Source organism: Sebastes fasciatus, chromosome 12 (assembly GCF_043250625.1).
Source record: "Sebastes fasciatus isolate fSebFas1 chromosome 12, fSebFas1.pri, whole genome shotgun sequence".
Taxonomy (NCBI): domain Eukaryota; kingdom Metazoa; phylum Chordata; class Actinopteri; order Perciformes; family Sebastidae; genus Sebastes; species Sebastes fasciatus.
The window spans coordinates 19,438,057-19,461,310 of record NC_133806.1 but is presented as its reverse complement, the minus strand read 5'-3'; the positions used below and the strand labels follow the sequence as shown (position 1 = coordinate 19,461,310).

General features: G+C 40.2%; 1 protein-coding gene across 1 annotated transcript in view; it reads right to left on the bottom strand.

Annotated features, from left to right (window-relative positions):
* The window catches only part of LOC141779208 (dynein axonemal heavy chain 11), a 45,494-nt gene that overhangs the window by 5,024 nt on the left and 17,216 nt on the right, over positions 1 to 23,254 (bottom strand). The window contains exons 45-77 of the mRNA XM_074653913.1: positions 22,623 to 22,796; positions 21,824 to 22,028; positions 21,397 to 21,562; positions 21,165 to 21,267; positions 20,648 to 20,887; positions 20,403 to 20,564; positions 20,102 to 20,295; positions 19,604 to 19,766; positions 19,021 to 19,144; positions 18,668 to 18,810; positions 17,398 to 17,559; positions 14,804 to 15,037; positions 14,494 to 14,640; positions 14,267 to 14,380; positions 14,038 to 14,181; positions 12,599 to 12,781; positions 12,387 to 12,488; positions 12,147 to 12,281; positions 10,641 to 10,814; positions 10,253 to 10,488; positions 9,919 to 10,041; positions 5,741 to 5,945; positions 5,477 to 5,641; positions 5,128 to 5,268; positions 4,713 to 4,883; positions 4,163 to 4,285; positions 3,841 to 4,034; positions 3,616 to 3,764; positions 3,404 to 3,531; positions 2,828 to 3,055; positions 2,164 to 2,355; positions 1,028 to 1,156; positions 39 to 281 (exon numbers count right to left, since the gene is read on the bottom strand). Of these exons, the coding sequence (XP_074510014.1) occupies positions 39 to 281; positions 1,028 to 1,156; positions 2,164 to 2,355; positions 2,828 to 3,055; positions 3,404 to 3,531; positions 3,616 to 3,764; positions 3,841 to 4,034; positions 4,163 to 4,285; positions 4,713 to 4,883; positions 5,128 to 5,268; positions 5,477 to 5,641; positions 5,741 to 5,945; positions 9,919 to 10,041; positions 10,253 to 10,488; positions 10,641 to 10,814; positions 12,147 to 12,281; positions 12,387 to 12,488; positions 12,599 to 12,781; positions 14,038 to 14,181; positions 14,267 to 14,380; positions 14,494 to 14,640; positions 14,804 to 15,037; positions 17,398 to 17,559; positions 18,668 to 18,810; positions 19,021 to 19,144; positions 19,604 to 19,766; positions 20,102 to 20,295; positions 20,403 to 20,564; positions 20,648 to 20,887; positions 21,165 to 21,267; positions 21,397 to 21,562; positions 21,824 to 22,028; positions 22,623 to 22,796 (5,496 nt within the window). The remainder of the gene's footprint in view (positions 1 to 38; positions 282 to 1,027; positions 1,157 to 2,163; positions 2,356 to 2,827; positions 3,056 to 3,403; positions 3,532 to 3,615; positions 3,765 to 3,840; positions 4,035 to 4,162; positions 4,286 to 4,712; positions 4,884 to 5,127; positions 5,269 to 5,476; positions 5,642 to 5,740; positions 5,946 to 9,918; positions 10,042 to 10,252; positions 10,489 to 10,640; positions 10,815 to 12,146; positions 12,282 to 12,386; positions 12,489 to 12,598; positions 12,782 to 14,037; positions 14,182 to 14,266; positions 14,381 to 14,493; positions 14,641 to 14,803; positions 15,038 to 17,397; positions 17,560 to 18,667; positions 18,811 to 19,020; positions 19,145 to 19,603; positions 19,767 to 20,101; positions 20,296 to 20,402; positions 20,565 to 20,647; positions 20,888 to 21,164; positions 21,268 to 21,396; positions 21,563 to 21,823; positions 22,029 to 22,622; positions 22,797 to 23,254) is intronic.

The following is a 23,254-nucleotide window of genomic DNA, read 5'->3' as shown; positions in this document are numbered from 1 at the left end:
TCCCCCCTCCCCAATAATGATTCATTCTGCCCCCACACCTTCTCCTCTGAGCTCTGAGTTGCCCCCTCTCCTCTGGAGGAGTCCTGTGGCTGCAGCTCCAGCAGAGTCCTTAAGAGGTTGTCTGAGGTGACAGTGAGGCACTCGAGCTCAGCATTCGGGTGAAGACCATACAGAGTGGGGTTCTCAGATGGGAGATGTTCGTCAATATAACTGTGGTAACCACTGTAGTCCATGAACGGAGGGGCCAGGAACCCAGGACACAGAAAGAGCTCCGCTTCAAACTACGGTAATTGACATTTTGAGAAGATGAAAACACATAGAGCACACTATTTAACACGCAGCAAAAATGGTGACAATGAACATTCAACCTAAACAGCCCTCATCAATCTTGCAAGCAAAACTTAGCCTGTGTGTTTGAGAATTCAATATGATGGACAGCAAACCTGTTGCTGCACCCACAATAAAAAAAAAACATTTGTTGATGTCTGATTGTCGTGATTGCATTTTTGGAGAAACAATGTCTATTAGCTTGGTAGTAAAAGGTGAACTGGCAGAGGGTTAATCAGTCCTTCAGGAGAGAAACTGAAAACTTCCAAATGAAGCGTCTATCAACATCACACATGCTAAAGAATAATCACCTATTAATGCTTACAGTATAGTGGACTTTCATGCAGCAGCTGACAGACAAATTTGCCACACAGAGAGGTAACATCAGCAAAGTGAGGGTGGAAAAATCAGCAATGCCAATGACTTAAAGTGCAATACTGCAGTTTAGGTTTACATCCCAAGAGGGCACCCTTTACCTTAACAACACCAAGAAGTTCAAAACCACTCTGTAGATATTCTTTACTATTTGGCACAGTAAAAAAGAATGTAACCGGACGTTGAGTGTATATGCAAATTAAAAAAGTAGTGATTTTTCAAACCTTGAAAATTATACAATTAAACCTGTGTATTGTTGAAGCCAAACACACACACAAACAAATTATTAGATTCTTCTTACATGGCAACATCAACAGTAACTTACCATTTTTGGATGCAAGAACTCTTGCAGATAGGTCTTACACAGTCTCCTATCCCAGCCATCAGTAATGTGTCCTCCATACATGATCTCCCCAAAAAGATAACACAGGTCCTCCCAGGGCACCTGCATGGACTATAAGAAACATAGTCTGTAGACTGATAGGACAATGCAAATATAAGAAAACATTTTGCATTTAAATAATTAGGAGTATATTAAACTGAAAAATTATTTCCAGGTTATCATTCAGGATCATCTCACAAATAGTTTTTAATTTATTCCATTCCTCATTTTGAACTTCAAGCAGTAACTATATGATCTCTTCCCAAATGAGCTCTTATAATAATGATAACGGCAGGGAAATGCAACAAAATTATGTTTCTTTGCACACACTGATCTAATGTATGACAGAAGAGTCTTTTCCTCAGCGGGAGATTATGATCCGTGAGGGTGAAGGAGGAAGAAAAGAACCTGTGATTCATAACAAATTACAAAAGCTGGAGGTTCACAATCATTTGTACCTGTATTGTTTTGCAAATTGCTTCCTTCATCAGCTCTAATTGCAGTGATCACTTATGTAGCGTTGTGAACTGTCACATTGGCTGCATGTAATTACATTTAGGATAACGCTTCATTGCCCTCCTAATGAATTCTCTGTATACGCACATACAGGTTACTGTTTGGTTAACATAATGAAGGACATTCGTTTTTGGAGGGCAGAATACCTAGGAGACATAATTGGTTGTGACCGGAGTAATAGGAGTTCTAAGAGAAATGCATTAGGAGTTGTGAGGGGTGCAGCACCCCAAGAATGGATTTTTTGTCTCCATGAAATAAAGCTAAATTATAGGTTGCGTGTTCATAGTTATAAGAGAAGAAATGTGGAAAAAAAAAGACGAGACTGAACATTTTTCACAAATAGCAGTGGAACAAAAGATTTCAATAAGTAATTGGATACACTGAACTGTAATTCAACATCCCTGTCTGACAATAACGCCGCCAGCAAACACCATAATCATTATCAATTTACACAGCTTAAGAAAGTAGAAGTAAAAAAAAAAACAAATTATAAGTTTTATCAATAATAATGTGAATAAAATATAAATGTTGAATTGTCTTTAAAAAAAAGTGGTAAAAATTACTTTAGTGTTGGCCTCTAAGTAGTTGTACAAGACGCTGGCTGAGATGGTGAGGTCTCCAGTGCTGAAGGGGTAGTTATGGTTCCATCCTTGGGGACCAAATTTACGGCGCTCCGTAACACAAGCATGAAAGAAGCAGAGGGAGAAGAACATCGAGTTGAACTCCTGTTCTCTGGAGCACATATCCAGAGTGTCCTGAACAGAGAGAGAGAGAGGGTAAGAATTACAGATTACAGTGAATGATACACTCGTTATTTTATATTTTGTATTTTAATCAAATATAACTAGAGCTGCAACAATTAATCGTCAACTATTAAATTGATCTCCAACTATTTTGATAATTGATAAATCGCTTTGAGTCATTTTTTAAGAAAAATAAAGTTAAAATTCTCTGATTCCAGCTTCTTAAATGTGAATATTTTCCTGGTTTGTTTACTCCTCTATGACAGTAAACTGAATATCTTTAAGTTGTGGACAAAACAAGACATTTGAGGACTTCATTTTCGGCTTTGGGAAACACTGATCGTCATTTTTCACCATTTTCTGACATTTTATAGACCAAACAACTAATCGAATAATCGAGAAAATAATCAACAATGAAAATAATATTTGGTTGCAGGCCTAAATATAACGCATTTTTAGAAATTATATACAATTTTCAACACACTTGATTGAAGTTGTTGAGGGCTGCATGCAGACTGGCGTTCATGCCGGTGGGGGGCTCATTGGTGATTTTGATGGCATTCTCCAGTATTCCTCTGGGGATAATATGCTTCTCAGGGCTCGGTGCAGGTTCCCCAGTGATGAACACCCTGTAGTTTGGGTGACTGTCCACTGCTGCTGTCTCCAGAAGAGCATCAAGAGAGGGCAGCCAGCGAGCCACCAGGTGTACATTCTGAAAATATGACAAAAAGATTAGGCAGATTATGTTATAGGTTAACAAATTAGTTTTTTTTATGTATTCAAGTTCATTTGTAAAAGATACATGCTAAAAGATATCTTGCTATGCTCTCCATTAGTAAGAAAACCTTCAGTGACTCACTTGGCTGCAGGCTTCTCCCTTTAAAATGAGGCATTTGTGGTGCTGATTTAGCCAATTATGGTTTTTATTGAACCAAATTGAGTTTATTTCCTTGCTCAGGGGGTGAGATAATATCATTAGTTGCATTACAGGCTCGCTGGAAGAGCAGCCTGGAGTCGCTATAGTAACCTAGTCGCTGAACAATACTGCTTCCTACAGTACCTGCAGAATGACCCAGTGTCCAAGTTTCGAGGCCTTCCTCAGAACCCTCTCAGCTACCTCCTCCTGTCCTTGTCCCAGCGAGACGTTGTGCAGAGTGCCCTGGTCGATGGAAAATCCAAGCTTCAATCCTGCACAGAAAGAATATTTAGAATAATTATCCCTACCAAGTGATCAGGATGTATACATAACAAACAATATACGCACTGCAGTACCTAGTTTTTCTACATCTTTGAGTGGATCCACTCCAGGTGAGAGGATGAAGAACACAGGGGTCGAGGGGCCACTGTCCTCATACAACTTGTCAAATTCCAGCTTGGCAGCGTCCACATATTTTGTTCCCATGCTCTCCTCCACAAAGTTCCTGCAAAGAAACATAGTCGGAAAAGCTCAGTGATATACAGCCCTTACAAACACAAATGTACTGGTCATTTATTTACCTTAGTGTATAGGTCACCCTATCAGGGCGAAGTGCTCTGAGAATGATGAGCTTCTGGAGGGAACTTTTATTCTTCCAGTCCTGGGGAAGTCTTTCCTTTTCAGGACAACTAGATTCAACGATCTTCCTCCAGCGCTTTGGTGAGCTCTCCACGTCTTTGTCCAGTCCATTGAAGTCCTCCATTGTAGAAATGGTCTATACCCAAATAACAGATATTATAAAACCAGTAGCATAAGGTATGTAGCGATGATTTGATGGCTAACAAGAATCAAAATGTGACCCTTTAACATGTTATATCACATATTTAATAGCCTTGACTGTACCTTAATGGCTCCCCAGGCGTGTGGTGAGAGGAAGGACACGGGACTAACTCGGCAAGCTTCCACATGGAAACGCAGTAGGAAGTCAAATTCTTGAGCATCAATCAGGCCCTGCTTGAGCAGAATCTGAGGGGAAGGACCAAGAGCAGTTTGTAATGATCTATGTTGTATTGATCTCCTTTAAATCATTTCCACAACAATTGAAAACTGCAAGAAAACTCTGGCAAGGAGATCGCATAAACTCGCACAGGCTGAATAAGTGCTCCTGAATGTGAAATGGCCACGTGAAGGACAGCCTTCAGAGCAGCACAATTTCTAAAGATGAAAACAGTTGGCGCAATGACAGATAATTGCATTATGCCATCAGAACCAACCCCCTTGTCAGAACCAACTGTCTGAACAGCAGCCGCGGAGCAAGGTGTGAGAGGTAATCAATAGCAGCGTATGGTCCTGCTGACTGCTTTTAATTGAAGTTAATGTGGGGGCAGAAAAGTACTTTGATTGATGAGGATGACAGGAGGCCCCACCTTTGAGGCGGCCCTGAGTCCCTCACCTGGAAGGCAGTGTGTGACAAGAAGGTTAACTTGTCTCTCTCAAACAGGCCCTGGCTGGTGTACAGGAATACAGAATAGGTGATGGCCTCGGTGAGGGTGTGCACTCTGGTTCTCACATCCTCGTCCCATTCGGCATGCTCCATTGCTTTGTTGAACACTGAGTTAAAGGTCTGGAAGACAACCAAAGGGAGGACAGTGCTGTGGTAAGGAATACATACATATAGACAAGACCCTAATGCTGAAGTTTTGGCATAGAAGCACAACTTTAAGCTGAATTGTACGGACAGGGCTGTGCCTAAAATCTTAATCACAAAGAGAAACAACATTTACAAACAGCTCTAATTAAAAAAATCATTGCATTGTTTTTCCCCCGATGAGTGTCCCCTGAGAACACTTCAGGGGTAAAGGTTTCACCTTGAGAGAAAACTGATACATGGGGTTAATCCTGCTGAGGTCATTGATGATGAAGAAGAGGAGCGACGCTCTCTCAGCTGCTGGGCGGTAAAGTTCTCGAGCCTCGTTGATCTTTGTCTCGTTCTCTCTGGCCTCCACCACCTGTGTGTTCCAATTGCACAAAATGAGCTATTAGGCTCTCAGTCATGCTCCAAAACCCTCTCATTACACATATTCCTAACTACACATCATTTGCAGCTAATGCAATAAAATGAGGCGCTTCCTGTTGTGTGACATTCAGAAAATACTTTAGTGACAAAAAAAAGCACATGCCCCAACTGATAGGACCCTGTTGGTGTAATAACCTCACCTTGTGCTGAATGTGAGCGGCTGTGCTCTTGGTGGTCTCGAGTTGCTCCACCAGAGAAATATCACCCAGGAAATTGCCATGGGCTGCAGAGAGGCGACTCAACAGGTCGTCCTCCAAATTCTTAAGCTCAATCTTGAAGTGGTTCTGCTGTGTGGTCAGCTCCATCTTGGGAACCGCACACAAAACAATTCAGACTTTTATATTTTGCATGTAAAATCACCGATAGAAATGCTTTACAGTAGGTTTAACAGTCTAAGGATTCACCTTCAGGGCCTCCAGGTCGGGCCTTTCCCGGGACACTACCTGTCCCAGCAGCTGTTCTTCTAGGCCCACAGGAGTCACTGTGAAGTTGATGAGGGTGGTCTGGGCCTGGAGCTCAGGAGGGAAATGGGGATTGGCCAACTTGGTGTGGAGGATGAGTTGAAAGTTACTGTTGTACTCACACTCCTTGCCCCCAATTCGAATGTAACTGGATAACAGGAGAGTACAATTTAAAAAAATTAGCTGAAAGCCAATAATGACTTGTCGACTGCCGTGTTGTTTAAAGGTCACTAAACAACAAACAGTACACCACCTGATTTTGTAATGAAGCTGTTACAGTACAGGAGGTGCATTTAATACCATGGGCTGTATATAAGTGGACTTAGTCACTGTGACTTCACCCATTGGTTTGTGGACTGACGTTTTGAAGCCTTGAGTTCAGCATTTTTGCCGTCGCCATCTTGGTTTTTTGCAACCAGAAGTGACACAAGAGGGTGGAGCTAAGTACAACCGAATGCTGAATAAGACATTTTTAGGCGACCAAAATGTTACAATTAACTTTCAGGCACTGAAAACACACTGTGAAAGGGTTCAAGTTTTAAAACGAAAACACGGACAACTCCCAGAACGGACAGCGTCGTGGTCGTGACCTGTCAATCACAAGGTAGCCATGCCCTAAAGCATACCCTGCATTATGGTCTATTTGACTCTAAATGGGACCATAATTTACTAAATGAACATCATGCTGTATTAAAGAAGACTTGAAACTAGCCACTGAGACCATAAACTCATGTTTACAATGTTTACTGAGGTAATAAATCAAGTGAGAAGGAAGGTAATTTTCTCATAGACTTCAATACAATCAGACTTCTTTTTGCAACCAGAGGAGTCGCCCCCTGCTGGCTGTTAGAAAGAATGCAACTTTAAGGCACTTCAGCATTGGCTCCTCCCAGAGGTTGCTCACTGTTTAAAATATGTGTAACAACTCTTCTGTGTTGCTGCTGTGGATGGTAATTGACTGAAACTTTACTGCACAGCAGATCTATTTGACAAAACAATTCAAACTCAACGTCAACTTACTAGCTTTTTTCTAAGCTTTAAACCATGTTCTTCATCTTCAAAGAAATAAGCACGAAATGTATTCATGCCTAACTGTTAAGGCTGCATGGACAAGAAGTCCTAAAAGTATTAAGGAGGAAATCTTAACAGCTACTGAGCTTGTATGTTTACAGATCCATCTCCATGACAACTGAGTAAACCTGGTATTGGTTAAAAGCTTCAGAAAAAAGTAAATGGGATTTGAGTTTGTATTGTCTTGTGAAACTACTATTTACAAGGTCAAAGGTGAACTTTTATGGTTAGAATCATTGTTTACAAATGAAACACCACTTTGCTGAAAACATAGCAGTAATTATTTTTTCTCTGCCTGACAAGAACAAAGAATCTAATTGCAAAAACGGCAGCAGATTTAAATTTGCTCTTCCCATCAATAGACTTTCAAAGTGAGAAAGTGAAACATGAATGATGATTGGATGACGACTAGATGATTAGAAATATCACCAGTGCTTTCCTTTAAAGGACAGTGCAGGCCATTTCAATTATGATTAAATGATGATGAGTCTATAGAATATTTGTCCTTATGCATCCGAGCTCATCGACCTCTCACTTTCATGCATTGCAACCTCAACAGAGGAAAGAACTTCACTCCGGCTCCAAATGTCACTCACACTGTAGACAAATAATTTTGAAAAATTATGAAAGATTATCACCACAGCAGCCAATATTTATCTGTTCCTGCATTTCAATTAAATTAGCGATGGCTTGACGAACCTGGTGGCTTTTCATTTTTCTCTAATTACCCCTTGGATGTCAGGCAAGGCCCCAATTTTACGGCACAGGTTCCTCATGGCCTGGGTCTGGTTCAACTCTATATCTTCACAAGCCAGAATTAATGTACTATTGATAGAACCATTACTCCACCAAATTAAAGTCCTTGCTGATGGATTGGCTTGTAGTCTTCCGTCAGCCATGAAAGGAATAATTAGTATTCATTACTTCACACTCTACAACATTCCAATTATTAATGAACTTCAGCTGTGGATCCCCACCAGATCCATCATGGCTGCCCCAGCAGGTTGTATTAATCATCGACAGAAACAAGTGTGTGGGTCATCTACAAGGGATAAACTTATAATCAGATTTACTATGATGAATTGTAACGTCTGGACAGACAGGATTTCAGAAGAAGTTCAATGAACATGCGCCAAAGATATTCAATATTCATGTCTCATGCATAGATCAGAGCAAGAAAGATGTACACATTTTTGAGTGGGAAGTCAAAGCAGAATGTCAATATGTGGTATTTTCTATTTATGCTGCTGTTGCTTGTCCCGTTTAGGAAATTTGCTGGATTTTGCCTGTTGAGGGTAATTGGTAACCGAACAAAGGTAATTACAGAGCAGCTATTTTGGTGGCACGGTTATATTTGTGAAGTGGATTACAGTACGTAGCAGTGGTCATGTTTGAAAATCAGCTGTGACATCAGATCACCAAGTGGCAGTTTGGGGAAAACGTATAAAATTTAATTAGCATTAGAGGTAATAATTAAATGATACAAAATGCGCATATATGTCCTCACATTATGATTTAAAATAATCCAGATGCAACGAGTCATCTTACTGAGTGTAAAGTTGAGTCAGTAATGTTATTATTCTGTTTCCAAATAAATGAATGCATACAAATGCCAGCAAATCACTTATCAACGTTATGAAATTATTGAAGCAGCATTGAGTTTGCCATAATGATGGAGGACCACTGAATTTAGTGCGTTACAGGCCCATCTTTTTGTGGGAGACAGGAGTCCTTATACATAACCATGACTGTCCTCAATTCAGCTTTTACACTGAGGCTCAGCTGTTCAATATTCATCACACCTAAAGAATATGAACACACAAATATACATCTATCACCCGTCTTGAGGGGCCAATCAATACGTTGGCCTCAGGGATTCAGGACACGCGCTGCAAATTCATTTATAATCTAAAGAGTGGGCAATAATAATGCATTCACTCATGTCTTACTGGTGTTTCAATGCTCAGTGAGATTCAACCATCTGGCAAATCTGCTCCTATTGTCTACCACCGCAGACACATTGGGACGAGTTGTGGGCATATCGACTTGTGTATCAGCAGGGATACAAAAAACGTACATTGATTAAAATGTTTTTGGTGTAGCTCCAACAAAACAAAGCATTTACTACTGGTAGCTGGTTTAATGATAACAGTCAAGAAGAAATTGCCATCTCATGTTATTCATTTATATAGCTCTACTGTTGAAACTTCCAAACTACCTCGCATCTTTTCTGTCATTTAAATCTATTAACTACAGTACACAATCCAGTAACTACTTAACCATAGATATCCCTCATGCTCGCACTACGAACTGGTTTCAGGTACTATGCACCTTTTAAATGGAATGAACTGACAAACTGCCCCCGAACTAGAGTCGTGCATCCCACTGGGAGATTTCAAAGCTTTATTATCTGATGTTTTTCTTGATTATTGTAACTGTTTTTAGTTCCTTGTTATTGTGTAGTTGTGTTGTTTCTTTTTTGCTGTTTGTGTTCTTGTGAATGTTTCTTGTTCGCAGGTCTTTCTTGTAAAAGAGATGATAATCTCAATGAGACTGCCTGATAAAATATGGATTAAAGGTGCTAAATGCGAGGTTGGGAGCATCTCTATTGCCTCCGCATGGCAACGGCTTGCAGCTAATGGTGCTAACTGCGCTAACAGTGAAAACAACAGCAACAATGCTGACAGAGATGACAGTGGGGAACCGGAGCTTGGATCTGTCAGGACAGCGTTATCAGCTGTAACCGCTGTGTGAGCGCAGTGCAGAGCGAGTGTGAGCTAGCTCACATGCATAAACATGCACGGCGGCCGGCTCGGCGATGTCAACAAAGGAAAGAGAAGCTCAGATTACAACAAACACAGAGGGAGAGAGACTTCATTCTCTGCTCAGGTAGACAATACTCCTCTTATGTTTACATAGCAAATAGTTTTTTCATGCTATATTAATGCTCTGAATATCGTATAGAGGACCTTAAAAAAAAAAAAAAAGTGTATTTTTTATCTTTGATCTTTTTAAGTACAACAATGTAAATGTAATGTTTCAGTACTAACCTTCCTCTTTTAATAGTGTTTCTACCCAGCAGATGCTCCAGGACTGGGTCTACTTTTTCAGGCAGATTCTCTATCAGAACGGTTTCACCACAGGCAAGGGCTTGTTCAATCACATCTAGATACCTACGGAATAAAAAAGGATACAAATGGGTGAAACAAATGATTGGACATGCACATTTGTATACCACCATAGCAGTCCCTGTGGATGTTGGTAGAGGGAACGGTTTTAGCCTCTGAAAAAATATGGATTTACAACAGAAGCAACAACAAACAATACAAACTGAAACATTAGAAAAGTGATTGTAACTGCAATCAAAATACAGCCCCTTCTCACCCTTTCTGTCCCATCTGCACCACCCTCAGCTCTGGCCCTAGCCGGTTTCTGATCCACTTGATGCCCTGCTGCTGTGGGTCGATGATGAGCGGCCAACGCTCACTGGTGGTCAGGATGGAAGCGTTCTCGGTGGACATCCTATCATTTGGCAGGCCCTGGTTATGCCAGGCAGCCACAGTGGCATCATCTGTAAGCATGAGGATTGGATCCAGGCCGTCTGTCAGGGGTACAGAGACCTGGAACAGAAACAGAGGAGTGATGTCACTCTAGTTGGAGCACTGTTGGCAGTACGATGAGCTCCAGTTCACAGACTCTGCTGTGAATGTTTGTAGAGAGAATAATTTTTACTCTCTAAACAACTGCAGTCTAAACAACACAAAGTCTGTACCTTCTGAGACTGAAGGAAAGGGATCCACGCGTTGTTAAGGAGTTCCATGCGATACTGTCTGGTAAAGTAACCCATGTAAGAGACGAATGCTGAAGTGATGAGGACATCACCACACAGGGTTTTCTGTTGCTTTTCATATGCAACAATTGCCTGGGACCAGCGCTCCTTCTCTGACTGCAAGACACAAAGACCGGGCTTTAATATCATTTAAAAAAATACACAGGAGACACAATCCTTCCAGCCCATCTGAAGACGGTTTAAATCGAAGAACCTACACTACAGGGAAATATACGCACTGGGCAACTTCCCACTTCATTTATTGTACAAATTTAAAAAAATGTAAGCAGTAAAGCATACAGCAGCAATTCCCTTAAAATAGCTTTGGATGTTTGGCTGTAGATTCGCTCTGCATCAATTTAGCATTCATTTAAACCTTCAATACTATGACTGTGACAGCACTACAACAATAAATCATGCATGGCATTTTCTTACAAGGGGCTGTGGATCTAGAATATGTCACATAATAAATTCTCAGACAGTTAAAAATCACTATAATTTTACTCTAATGCATTATGGATTGCCTGTAATATCACTCAGTCTGGGGTGAGACATTGTTAATTTCCAACAGCTGTTGAGGCTTTGAGGTAAGTTAATGATTAAATATAGACGGCCTGATTTATTAGTCTGAACACTATTGCTTCCAGGTCAATGCCATAAAGACAAAACATTTATCTTGATATGCTTAAAAGCCAAGCTGTTCCATGCAAACCACATTTATTTTCTGGAATAAGAAAACTTGCAAAATGGCCACTGCAATGGCCATCTTTTATTTCACATTAGCATCCATAAAGATAATAGATACTGGAGCCTGAAAAAAGGCATGCACAAGAAGGCAAAAGAGTTGAATATAATGTTCAACAAATTATACAAACTTATGCAACATTCAACATTTATATATTCATATTCCATAACTTCCCCTTGATACTTTTTCAGTTTGTTAAAACATCTTTGAGAATGAATTATTATTATTACACAAACTAGAGATTGTGCGCGTACATGAGCACAGAAATGTGCGCACACACACACACACATCACATGTATACAGTTTACGTATACAGAAACACATTCTCTACATGCACAACCTCTCTACTGCACTGGCTGAGAGCAGTGTTATTGCCATCTCTCTTCCCCTCTCCATTTGGAAACCATTCAGCCAGCCAGTTGCCCAGTTCAGCCATGCGTTTTCTGTGGTCCAGCCCTCACTACCTGTCTCACAAGTCCCCAGCATGCTGCTGGGCCAGGCTGTAAAATCTCCCTTTGCCTGCTCTACTCACACCACAACTGTCAGGCTAGTTTGCCAGGACATAACAACTTCTAGTCCAGATTACTGATGCAATTCATTTACCAGCGCCTTTCCATGGATGCCTCCTGCAAATTGACAGTTTACTTTATGCCAGGTCAGCCCCAATGACACCAACAAACTCTCCTCTATCTCTCCTTGTTTACCTCTAAGCCCTTAACCAGTCGGTTGGCCAGCTCTATGGTCTGGTTGGTACGCGTTACCTCCTCCTGACAACTGATTTTCTCAGCTGTAGCCCTTTCAACCTGAGCTGTTAAGCTCTGGAGGGTTGCATCAAGATCCTGGAGAAACAAACCAAAGAAAGTCATGGAAATTAGACACCATTAAGAAAAACAAGCTTTTAGACTAAGTGACTTAATTAAGTATAATAATAACAGGGCACTCACCACCAATTTCTTTTGAACTGCTAACATTTTGGCTGTTGCTGCGTCTAGTTCTGCATTAGCTTGTGATAGTGCCTGCCTCTTAGGAATGACCTCACAATAAATCTGCAAAAAAGGAGGCATACTTAATGAAGAACAAACCTTTTTGCAGAAAAGAAAAAAGAAATCTATTAACATTTATCATAACTACAACTTATCTGAAGACATTGCCTGACCTCATAGTATCTGACAATGTTAATAGTCCAGGCACAGAGACCAGCTGCAGCTGTAGATTTGGTCCGAACTAGATCAGGGTGGAACTCTGGGTTTCTCAGATACTCCTGTTTTACTACAGTCAAACAGACATCAGGGACGTGCTCCTTGTCATATGACACCAGGGCCTGTAGGAAAACATCAACCTGACAGACGTACACAAAAATACAGGGAATACATTAATACCTGCACTGGCATTTTGGGCTGATACCAGTCTAAAATCAGTTGCTGTCACAAAGAATGTATGCATGTTACAAATCAAAACAACTTAATACTATGTTTACAAGAGACAGTCCCACATGACAAGGATTATACTGTAATTTAATTTCTTTCTCCACTAAACTCCACACAAATTATATAATCTCTGTTGTTGTGTGAAATGTATGAATGGACTTGGTATGGACCAACACTTTGTTTAAAGTCCCAGATAAATGGAAGTTAGAGCATCTTTAGCTTCTGTACTGTGACATATTCCCCAGTGAAACAGAACATTTGAGCAATGTACAGTTACAAGTGGGATTTAAATCAAATCCTTCACATTGTGTTGCATACTGATTGATGAATGGATGTCATGATATTATTTGTTGAAAGTGGTTGGTACTAGCTTATGTGAGCATAAGTAATTTTTTGTTTTAAAGGTGGAAAAGATGAATGGATTTTGGTATAAAACTACAAAGAAATTGATTTTATATTTTTATTTTTTTGCATATATTGTTAAATAGGTGCACAATATGACCAGGGATGTGATCTGGAAGAAAATAGACTATATTGTGATCTATCTACATCATGGTCTTACATGAATCTATTTAAATATGCAAGTAAAATATAAAATATATCATCCTGAATGTAAAAAGGTTTTCAAAAAAAACCTTTATCTTTAAAATCATTGTCATTCTCTACACTGAATGGCACCTTTTTTTTTACCTGTTGCCCACCCACCGCTAAGGATCCCAGTGAAAATAACCATTTTAGCCTGATGTTGTCCTTTATGTTTTTAAAAAAAAAAACATGTATAAAAAAGGTATGTATGTATCAGATACATATACATTTTTCAACTTATCAAACAATTCATATAAACCAATAAATACATTCAAAAACCTTCTAGGTTTAAAATGACAAAAAAATATGCCTTTGGAAAAGAAATAATTTATCTCCATGCTAAATTCTGCAGGCTTTTTAAAAACCAAATACATCTTTTTATGGCTCCACTTGCATTAATAGCGGCTAGAGGTTGAGAAGCGGGTCGACACACTTGCTCCCCTTCTGAGTGAGCATATTCATAGAGCCATCCAGATGTAATGTGAGCATTGGAGAGATGCTCAACGGGGCCAGGGTCAAGGCCCACACACAAATTAGATTGGCATTAATCAGGCAGATGTGATTGACATGATGACAGCTTAACCTTGCCCATGAAGGCCCGCGCCGCCTTCCAGCTCCGATCCTTAGGCACTCGACCGCGCGGAGCCAGCAGAACCATCACAGCTGCTGCTACGTTGATCACTGCCGCTGGGGGGTTTGGAAAGGCCTTCAGCTCAGTAAGATTCACCTAAAGAATAATTATAAATATTATATTGTCTTTAGAATGACTGAAGATTTGATGGATTTTTGTCTTGTTTGAGAAAATGAAGCACCTTGTTGAGGGTGTCCAGTGCTGCTGTGGCAGCTGTCAGCGATGGCTCTGCCTTGGCTAGGTCATTTTCACAGTCCTTCTGTTTGACTAAGACTTCTGCCTGGATGACGGCAACCTGCACAAAAGCAACCATAATGACACAAAAAAGTACATGTAGTGAATGGCGTGGTATGAAGAGTGCAATGCTAAAAAAAATAATGACAACCAACATGCAATAAAAGATCTTACCTTTTGTGCCTCGACATCCGCAGCCTCTCTCTTGCTGCTAACCTTCTCAGTCTGCAGTCCAATCTTTGTAATTAGAGCCTCAATATTCTGGTTTTTAAAGGTCAGCTCAGCTTCTTGGGATGCCAATTTAGCTTTTAGATCCTCAACCTAAAACAAAGAAAAAATGATTACACATACTTCAATGTGTAATGCACTTAATGTCAGGGGAAAACCCACACTGTCTAAATCAAAAACTACTACTATTCCTATTTTCACTACCTCAAACCCTAATTTTAGCCTCCCTACTATAGTATATCATAAAGACGTTTACCTGAGCGGCAGTGGTTTGGAGTTTTTGAAGGCCGCTGTCAAGCCGGTTCATCTTGTGCTGGAGCTGAGCCCGGCTCTTCTCCAGAAGGTTTCTGTACAGGGTGATTTGCTGGAGAAAGCTCTTGGGGGTGGTGTAATTGTACCTCTTCTCATTGCGCTGGTATTTTTCACTTGCCTGGTTGACACTGGTGTGAACGTAGGCCATGAAAAGACTGATGGATTCCTGGACGGCAGGCTGTAAAAATAAGCAGACAAGGGGGGAGAGGGGAGAACGGGGTGAGCTGAATTGAGTAGAGTTTAACATCCCCAACCTGATGGGGACTGAAATATTATCTTCATAAATTTTGAATTCATCTACAAGTTTTGCCATCTTACTTGGCCGGCCCTGACTTACTCAATCTGAAATTTCGGTGCAGCTAGCAGGAATGATTAGGCTTTGAGACCTCTGTGAAAATAATGTGTTTAGACTACTGACATGCAGCTTGTAAAACATGCACACCGTTTACATTATCTCCCATGTCCTCCAACTTTCTAAACACTGTCTACAGCGGCTGTTGTACTACACTCCAACTAGGTATTCATCATATGGTGCTCAATGACACAGAGCCTCTATTAATCATACAGTTAGCGATCAATTAAGGCAAAAACAAATGAGCAGACAATACAAGGATCAAACCTAACCATAACTCACAAAAAGCCATTGTTAATGATCATGGAGCCAGTAGGAAAAAATCATTATTAATTAAGATCTGACATAATGCTTTTTGACAAAGCATGCTATGTTCAGTTGAGATGCGAAAGAAGTTCTCATTGATTGGCCGTGTGTAACTATTAGTGGGTTGTGCATTTCTAACTTTAAATAAATGATCATTTCTTATTTCCCAGCCTCTTTAAGAAGATAAACAACCATTAATGACTTTAAATATGCAGTAATGTCTCACATAATGTGCTGTTTCAACTTTTCTATAACCGTCTATAACAAAAAAATGACCAAGGTAGTGTCTTCATATATTTTGTTTTGTCTGACCAACAATCCAAAACAATTTAATATAAATATATTGTGTAAATAATCCAGTGCCTTTTAAATCACACTTTTGCACAGTTCTGGTTACAGACTCTCTCTCCACCTCCCTATACTCTTATTTTGAGTGCAATTAATTTGCCAAAAAAGAGACAAAACACACAATAAACAAAGATGAAATTGACTGATAGACCTATATATGTTTTTTTTTTTTCAAATTTTCTATAGGTATAGCAATAATATCGTTATTGTGAATTCTTATGAACAATATCATCGCGTAGTGAAAATATGATATTGTGACGGCTATGGGTGTAAGAAAATGTTGAATATCGCAATATTATGTTTTGTTATACTGTATCAATTCTGTATTGATTTTTAATTAATAGCTTACATGCAAAAATTAATTCAGTCAATAGTTTATTTCATTTGCAAAGAGCCCTCTCAGTGTATGTGCCCTCTCAAAGTAGTGCTATGGTGTTGGATATTACAGGAACTACGATAAATACAAATGCAGATCCCACTGCACTGACTGCATAAAAAAGTAAAAAATGTCAACTCAGATTTAATGCATATGACAGTGTGTTCTTTATACTATGACGGTTTTCCTAAAATTAGATTAAAATAATCGCAATGTATAGCCTTGCTTACAGTATCGCAATATATCACAATAATCATAACAATTATAATAATAATTGTAACCCCTGTATCATGATACGTATCGAATCGCCAGATTCTTGCCAATACACAGCCCTAGTGACAACCCCAATGACAGCATTATAATTAATGCATTTTTTGCTTAAAAAATGACTAAATTCATTATTAAAATAGCTGCAGATTTATTTCCTCTCAATCGATTAATTGTTGCTACTATTCTTGCTAACTACTACCCCCATGCTCGAATACTGGTCTACTATAGCTACTGCTACAACCATTACTCAACTCCACCTCCTACCTCTAGTGCTGAAGTTGCCTCTACAACTTTTACCACAGTACTAATGCTCTAATAATACCACAGCTTCATCCACACACTGACAGATGTACACACACACACACACACACACACACACACAAACAGTGGAAAGTAATAGTCTGGCACATGTTCACATCTGTGATGACACTTCCTGGTTGTGACAGCTGTGCCTCCTTAGAGGGTCGTTATGTGCTTAATCACTCTTCTCTCATTAACATAAATGATCCCGGGTTGTGATCGTCTCACTGCTATGATGGAAAACAATGATATGCCTGCACTCACTGTGAGTCTCCAGGCATGTGTTCAGCAATTTGTCAGCACCTCAGCTAAGAACTAATGATGAAGGATCTATGGAAAAGTTAATCCAGCTGCACTGTAGTAATTAGAAGGTGTTCATTAAAGTCTAACTCGGTCTGGAATAAGGGGGTACATAGCAAACCTAGGGAAGATACTGTACAGCTATTACTGTTATTTGCAATAATATTACATAGCTCAAACATGTGCAGTGGAAAGCAAGGAGCCACAAAGTAACCATTTCATTCAGAATTTGACTATTATGATGAGAGAGATGGTGAGATAAAGCACATGGGTTCAAAGGCCTGACCTCAATGTATTCAATCTCCTGGATGAACCTGTAGCTGACCGACTGCAGAGCTTCTGAGGTCCATGGATGGAACCAGTCAATGGTGGTGCACTGGACTAGAGCAGGGAATCGACGGGCCCTAACGCGAAGGGCACTGCCAACGGGAGACAAACACAGCACCACCTACAAAGAAGGAAGCAGGAAGACAAAGAGTCACCCAAGCAGACATACACAAACAGGTCTGTACAAACATGCATCCCCATATTGGAGCATGACAAGATATACACATAGGAAAATCAACACAGGTCGTAGATATCGCAGATGCATCCAAAAGGGAAACCCATAACTGGCAGCCTTCTGTGCCCCCACTCTCATCGCCTTGGCACGCGTACAGGCAGCCACATTCCCAGTTGGCTGGAGCAGACGGTGACGCTACCAGAGGCCCTGGCGCGAAGATTAGCTGGATGGCATACATGTGTACCGAGACAAGAATTTCCTTCCTTTTAACCCCCCAGTTTGTCTGGCTCTGTTAATTCAGCCTGTCAAACATATTTAATAACACCACACAGCAGCTGTGCTTTTAATTTCGTAGCTCAAACGGTATACAGAGTATGTGTAAGATTTTCTCATTAAATTCTTGTTGTGCGTGTCGGCTGTGAAGGCACATTCAAGTGCTATCAAAATCATCTAGCACAACATTGATCTGATTTGTGCTTCCAATTTGTGTGGGTCATTTTATGTGTCCTCCACTTCAATGGCTAACAGAATCTGAATTATTCTCTGCGAGCAGCCAACAGACTAGCTGAGGATAAAGCTGAAATGCAATGAGTATTAACGGCAGCTACATGTTGCTCCAAAAATATATATAATCCTCATATTCAAGTCAAGTAAAAAAACATCTCTTAAATTAAGAAGCCCATAAAAAAGTTTTTTTTCGACAGGCTATAACATGCATTATTTTGCTGCTGTCATGTGTAAATTAACTTTATTTTTTTAGAAAAATTCTACCACCCTTGGACTCAGAAACCCTTGTAAGCCCAAACTGAAAATAACTATTGCTTCTATCCTAAAAGTGACAATATCTTCAGAAGAAACAATAAGATGTTGACAGAAAGCAGCTCACCTAAACATCATCACAGAATAGAAATGACAGATAATTGAACACAATATCAAGACATCTGCCAAAGTGAAAGAGCAATTATACATTAGTAACTTTCATTTTTCAGACTGATAAGGCTAGAAGCACTGGTGAATAATGATTTCTTTAGAAGGAATATTTGAAAGACTAGACCGTGAGCTGTAGTCGAACTCGGTCAGTGAAAAATCTCCAGCAGTTCTCCCTGCTGTCCAGCAGTCCGAGGGCTCGGACCTCAGCTCTCACACCCGACACAATGCCTTCAATCTCCTCCTCACTGAAGAGCTCGGGAATTTCTCCTGGAGGGAAAGGCACAGTCATAATCCCAGTTTGACAAACTGTAGTGATCAATGTTCACTCTTTTGTACAACGTTATAATTTCAGAATGATTTCAAAGACTGAACAAGTTTAAGAATTGAAGAAATGGTGATCTATGATGAAAACAAGCATGTTCTCTCAGGCAGACGTAGCTGAAACACAATATGATTATTGTGAATTCTAGGTCTCACCTGATGCCAGTAAGTCATTAATGATGACCAGAAACCGCTCATCAGGTATCTGTGCATCCGTCAGGAGCAGAGCAACACGCTGGTTCTTCACTCCAGTCTTTATGAACAAGCCTGCCAGATCCATCTAAATAAAACAACACATGCCATGAATGGAAACTGTATAATGTTCACACTGATATGGAGGCCACAAGACGACTTTCAAATCAACAATAATCAATGAGATAATGCAAGTCCCATGATAGCGCCATGATTTTTTAAAGAGGCTATTAAATGATTAAATTGACAAACTTGCTTCATCAATGAGATATTGAAACATTTCCCAGTGACTTTAAATAGTATCTGACAAGTATTTCCCGTGTCAATAGCGGAATAAAACTGAATTGCATCAATATCCTGCATGCAGCCAGAAGGAAAATTGATCTGGAAATTATTTTTTTTAAAGAAATTTTAGTGAATTGTGAAGGATTGTAACTACAAGCAGGACACTTAAAGGTTATATATTTTCATAAAAGCATATTTTATGAAGTGATACTGTGCTTCATGTTCTGTTTGGCTGCAACCTAGTAACAACATCAATGTTTACCTTGAGGTCCTGGATGCTATAACCCTTACTCAGAGTGATTTGGAAGACTTCCACAGAGGATATGTAGGCAGCCAGACGGGTCAGGCTCTGCTTCCCACTGCCCCCGACCCCAACCAGTAAGCCGTGACCCCTTGGAGACTCCAGGATACGGCTGATGCGACAGCTGGTAACAACACAATCTATGTTATGCCATGAAACAACTCTATCCAACCAAATATTATAAATATATACAGACTGTCTCAATATATCATCTCCACATCAGCTGCACGGAGGCTTTTAACAACATCCCTTTCTGCATTAAACTGCCATCTTTATATTTCATAAAATTGCTTTTCTTACTACTTTTATGTTGTTTATAAGCTCTTTTAGTTGGTGTGTGTTTAGTGTCTTAGGTTTAATTCTGGGTGCAAACAGGAACATTATCAAAGGAAAATATTTTATGAAGTGCACTATGAACATTATAATTATTATAATAATATGTGAACCAACTATACTTACACATGTTGCATGGCATCTTCAAACAGCACCAGATTCATGGCTGCATTGAGCTCATTGTAGCTCTCCAGGGCGTCAGTGAGGACGGACCTTAGTGCAGCCCAGTCTGTAACAGGAGCATAGGAGGCTTCATCGCCCATTTGGGCAAAGTGGCAATAGAGGAGGGGCTGCTTTGTCACCTTTTTGTCCTCCAGTCCCTGGAAGAGGACGAGCATAATAAATCATTTTTGTCAATGTTGTTATCTGAAGGTGAAGTACAGCAATATATACTGTTTACACTGTTTTATCAGATTGTGTGTTGCACCTCAAAGCATGCATGCACAGTCTCCATCTGGAGCTTCCGGAAGAGCTGCAGGTCTTTGACATCTACCAGTCTGTCTGAGTACACTCTGCAGGACTCGTGGAGCCACAACAGTGCCAGGTCAGTGCTCTCTTCCACACTGTCAGGCCCAGCGAAGAGGATGCCCTGAATAACAGATAATCATATAGAAATGTCACTTTTCATTCAAAGATTCAATTGTAAAAATTGCTCACTTGTATCAGTACTACCTGAAAGACGTTAGACAGGTCTCGTAGATTAAATGTGTAGTGAAATTTGATGGCTGTGGGCAGAAAGCTGTGAAGCATCTTGTGATGAAGAGTTATGGCAGCTTGGACCACAGCTACAGCGCTCCTCTGAACCAGCGGACTGAAGAGCTGCTGCTTCAGGTGGCCACACAGGATTTGACTGAAGATCGACATCTGAGCCTCAGACGAAGGAAAGTTCACCGCGAACACTGAGAAATGTCTCTGTAGAGAGCAAAGGCACAACTAAACTTCAGAAAAATCTACAGCAGTGTATAATTTTAATTATTAAAAAATGGTAGTTTAGGGACGAATTCAATCTAACCCCCAAATTTGTGCAATAATTCACACATACTTTAATCTATACTTACTTAAAACTATGCTATACTATACTTAAAACCTTCACAGTTTGCACTGAAAAATAAACGATGCTGGTACAATCCGCTTCTTTTTATCCAACATCGGAAAATAAGATTGAGGGCAATTTAAATTGGAAACATACTTGTAGTCTGGGGTTGATAGTGAAGCTCCCGGCAGTTGGATTCATACAGGCAACATACTGGGTATTGTGTATTTCTTTTAGGCTCAGTTTCTGCCTGTCATACCTACAGCGAGCAAGAAAAGACGGCTTGGTTTAATAAGCAGAGCACACCATAGTTTGGCAAGCTGTTTCATGTGGCGGCATAAGACTCAAATACACAACTGAAAAACTGTAGTGTGTGGGGTCTTCTCACCAGTGCCCATAATCCAGATGCTGACGTATGAGTGTGTGAGGTTGCACTGTTCCATAACTGTCGACAGCTGGCATGTTAATGTCATCTATAAAGTAGACCATCTTTCTGTTGCCCACAGGGGAGTAGCTTCTGCCTGCTCTTTTCTCTAATTGTCGCTCAAGAATCACTACAAGAGAAAGCAAACCACAAAAAACATCAACCCAACTACAGTTACCCATACACACATACAATAACTAGATAGAATAATCTTACACTAGTCAAACCAACCTCGGAAACGTTGGGATGTCATATAACTAAAGTAATGATTGCAATAATACCAGAGGGTGAAGTTTTCTCCCCCTCCACTCTTTCTGAATCTGATCAATACCAGCAGATGGTGCTACAGTTTACTTGATGTGCTAGTCAGTACTAAAGAAACCCTGCTCACCCTGCAGCATGAGGGAGGTAGTGTAGTAGTTGAAGGGTACTTTTGTTGTCATGTAACTCTCTGGCAGACAGTCAAACTTGTTCTTGACAAGCGCAGTCTTTCCCACTCCAGCGTTCCCCACAAGCATCACTGGCTGTCTCCTCTCCAGCAACAAGTCCATGAAGTACCGAAGACGCACAGTCTCTGCTGTGTGTACCAGAACAGCCTGCAATCATAGAAACAGCAGGAAGACAGAGAGCAGAAACATACATAGTTATTATGGCTTTCTTTGAGTGTGATTTATTGACAGACATGTGTTCAGTGAATTGTATGTGATTTATAATTTCTTGTATTTCCCCCAGTACACCACAACTATTCTGTCATAATAGCATCATTTGCTCAGAACAAAACCCCACTAATTATGGCTCAGCAAGAGCCTTTGGAGCATTCACAGCTGTACGCAGGAGCATAAAGAAAGACAATAGAGCGTGGGTGATAGCTCAAGCCTTGTTGCTCATGCCTTCACCCCCACACAGTCTGGTATGGGGTGTAGTAGATGGTAATCAGACACAGTGGAAAGCCTATCATCCATTCTAGCACCCCTGCCATAACCTCGTGATTGGACTTTACCCTCTCTTATTATGTTCACTGAGGCATACATACATTTTTAATATGACTGTATTGTTCATTGTTGGTTATTTTTCTTTAAGGTTTCTTGTGATCATGTATGTGATTATTTGTCAAATAGCTTTGAAAAGTCTGTGTTTCTGAAGTTACATGAAGGGTCTTACTCCCCCATATTTATAGCAGCAGTTCATACCTGTAACGGTGTAAAAGTTTCCATTTCAAACGGAGGCACGGTATCAGTCCAGGGCATGAACCGTCTGCTTTGAGGGTCAAGGTAGTAGTCAAACACTGTCCCCGGTGCTGGCAGCTTCACTGTCTTCATTTCTTTGGTCCACCACTGACTGAACTCCACCCGGTAATCATAGAGCTGGACATATCATTGAAGATATAATATCATGCATTAATTCATATAATTTCAATGAACAACCCCACCATTAGTCCAAATCATCGACAGTTAAGCTTATATTATTCTTGGACAGATGACAGTCTTGATATATCTGTCAGCAAAGGGCGCTATGTTGCGCATCACCCTATATTTATACGTTCTTGACAGAAGTACAAAGACAAATCAAGGAGTAAGTGGAGTGACAATTAAGTGGACTATTAACAGGAGTATTATCAAATAATCTAATATCATTGTCCAGCAGTCCTTGATTCTGCCTGCATGTTATGCATTCTTCTATGAAAAATGCATAATTTCTGTCAAGGAACAACGGTTGGGTTTTGAACACCCAAGAAAGCTTTATTAGCTTTATTGTAACATAAACACTTCTGCAGAGTATGTCATTGTCATGTCAAAACTCATTCACCAAATTTGTCCTAATA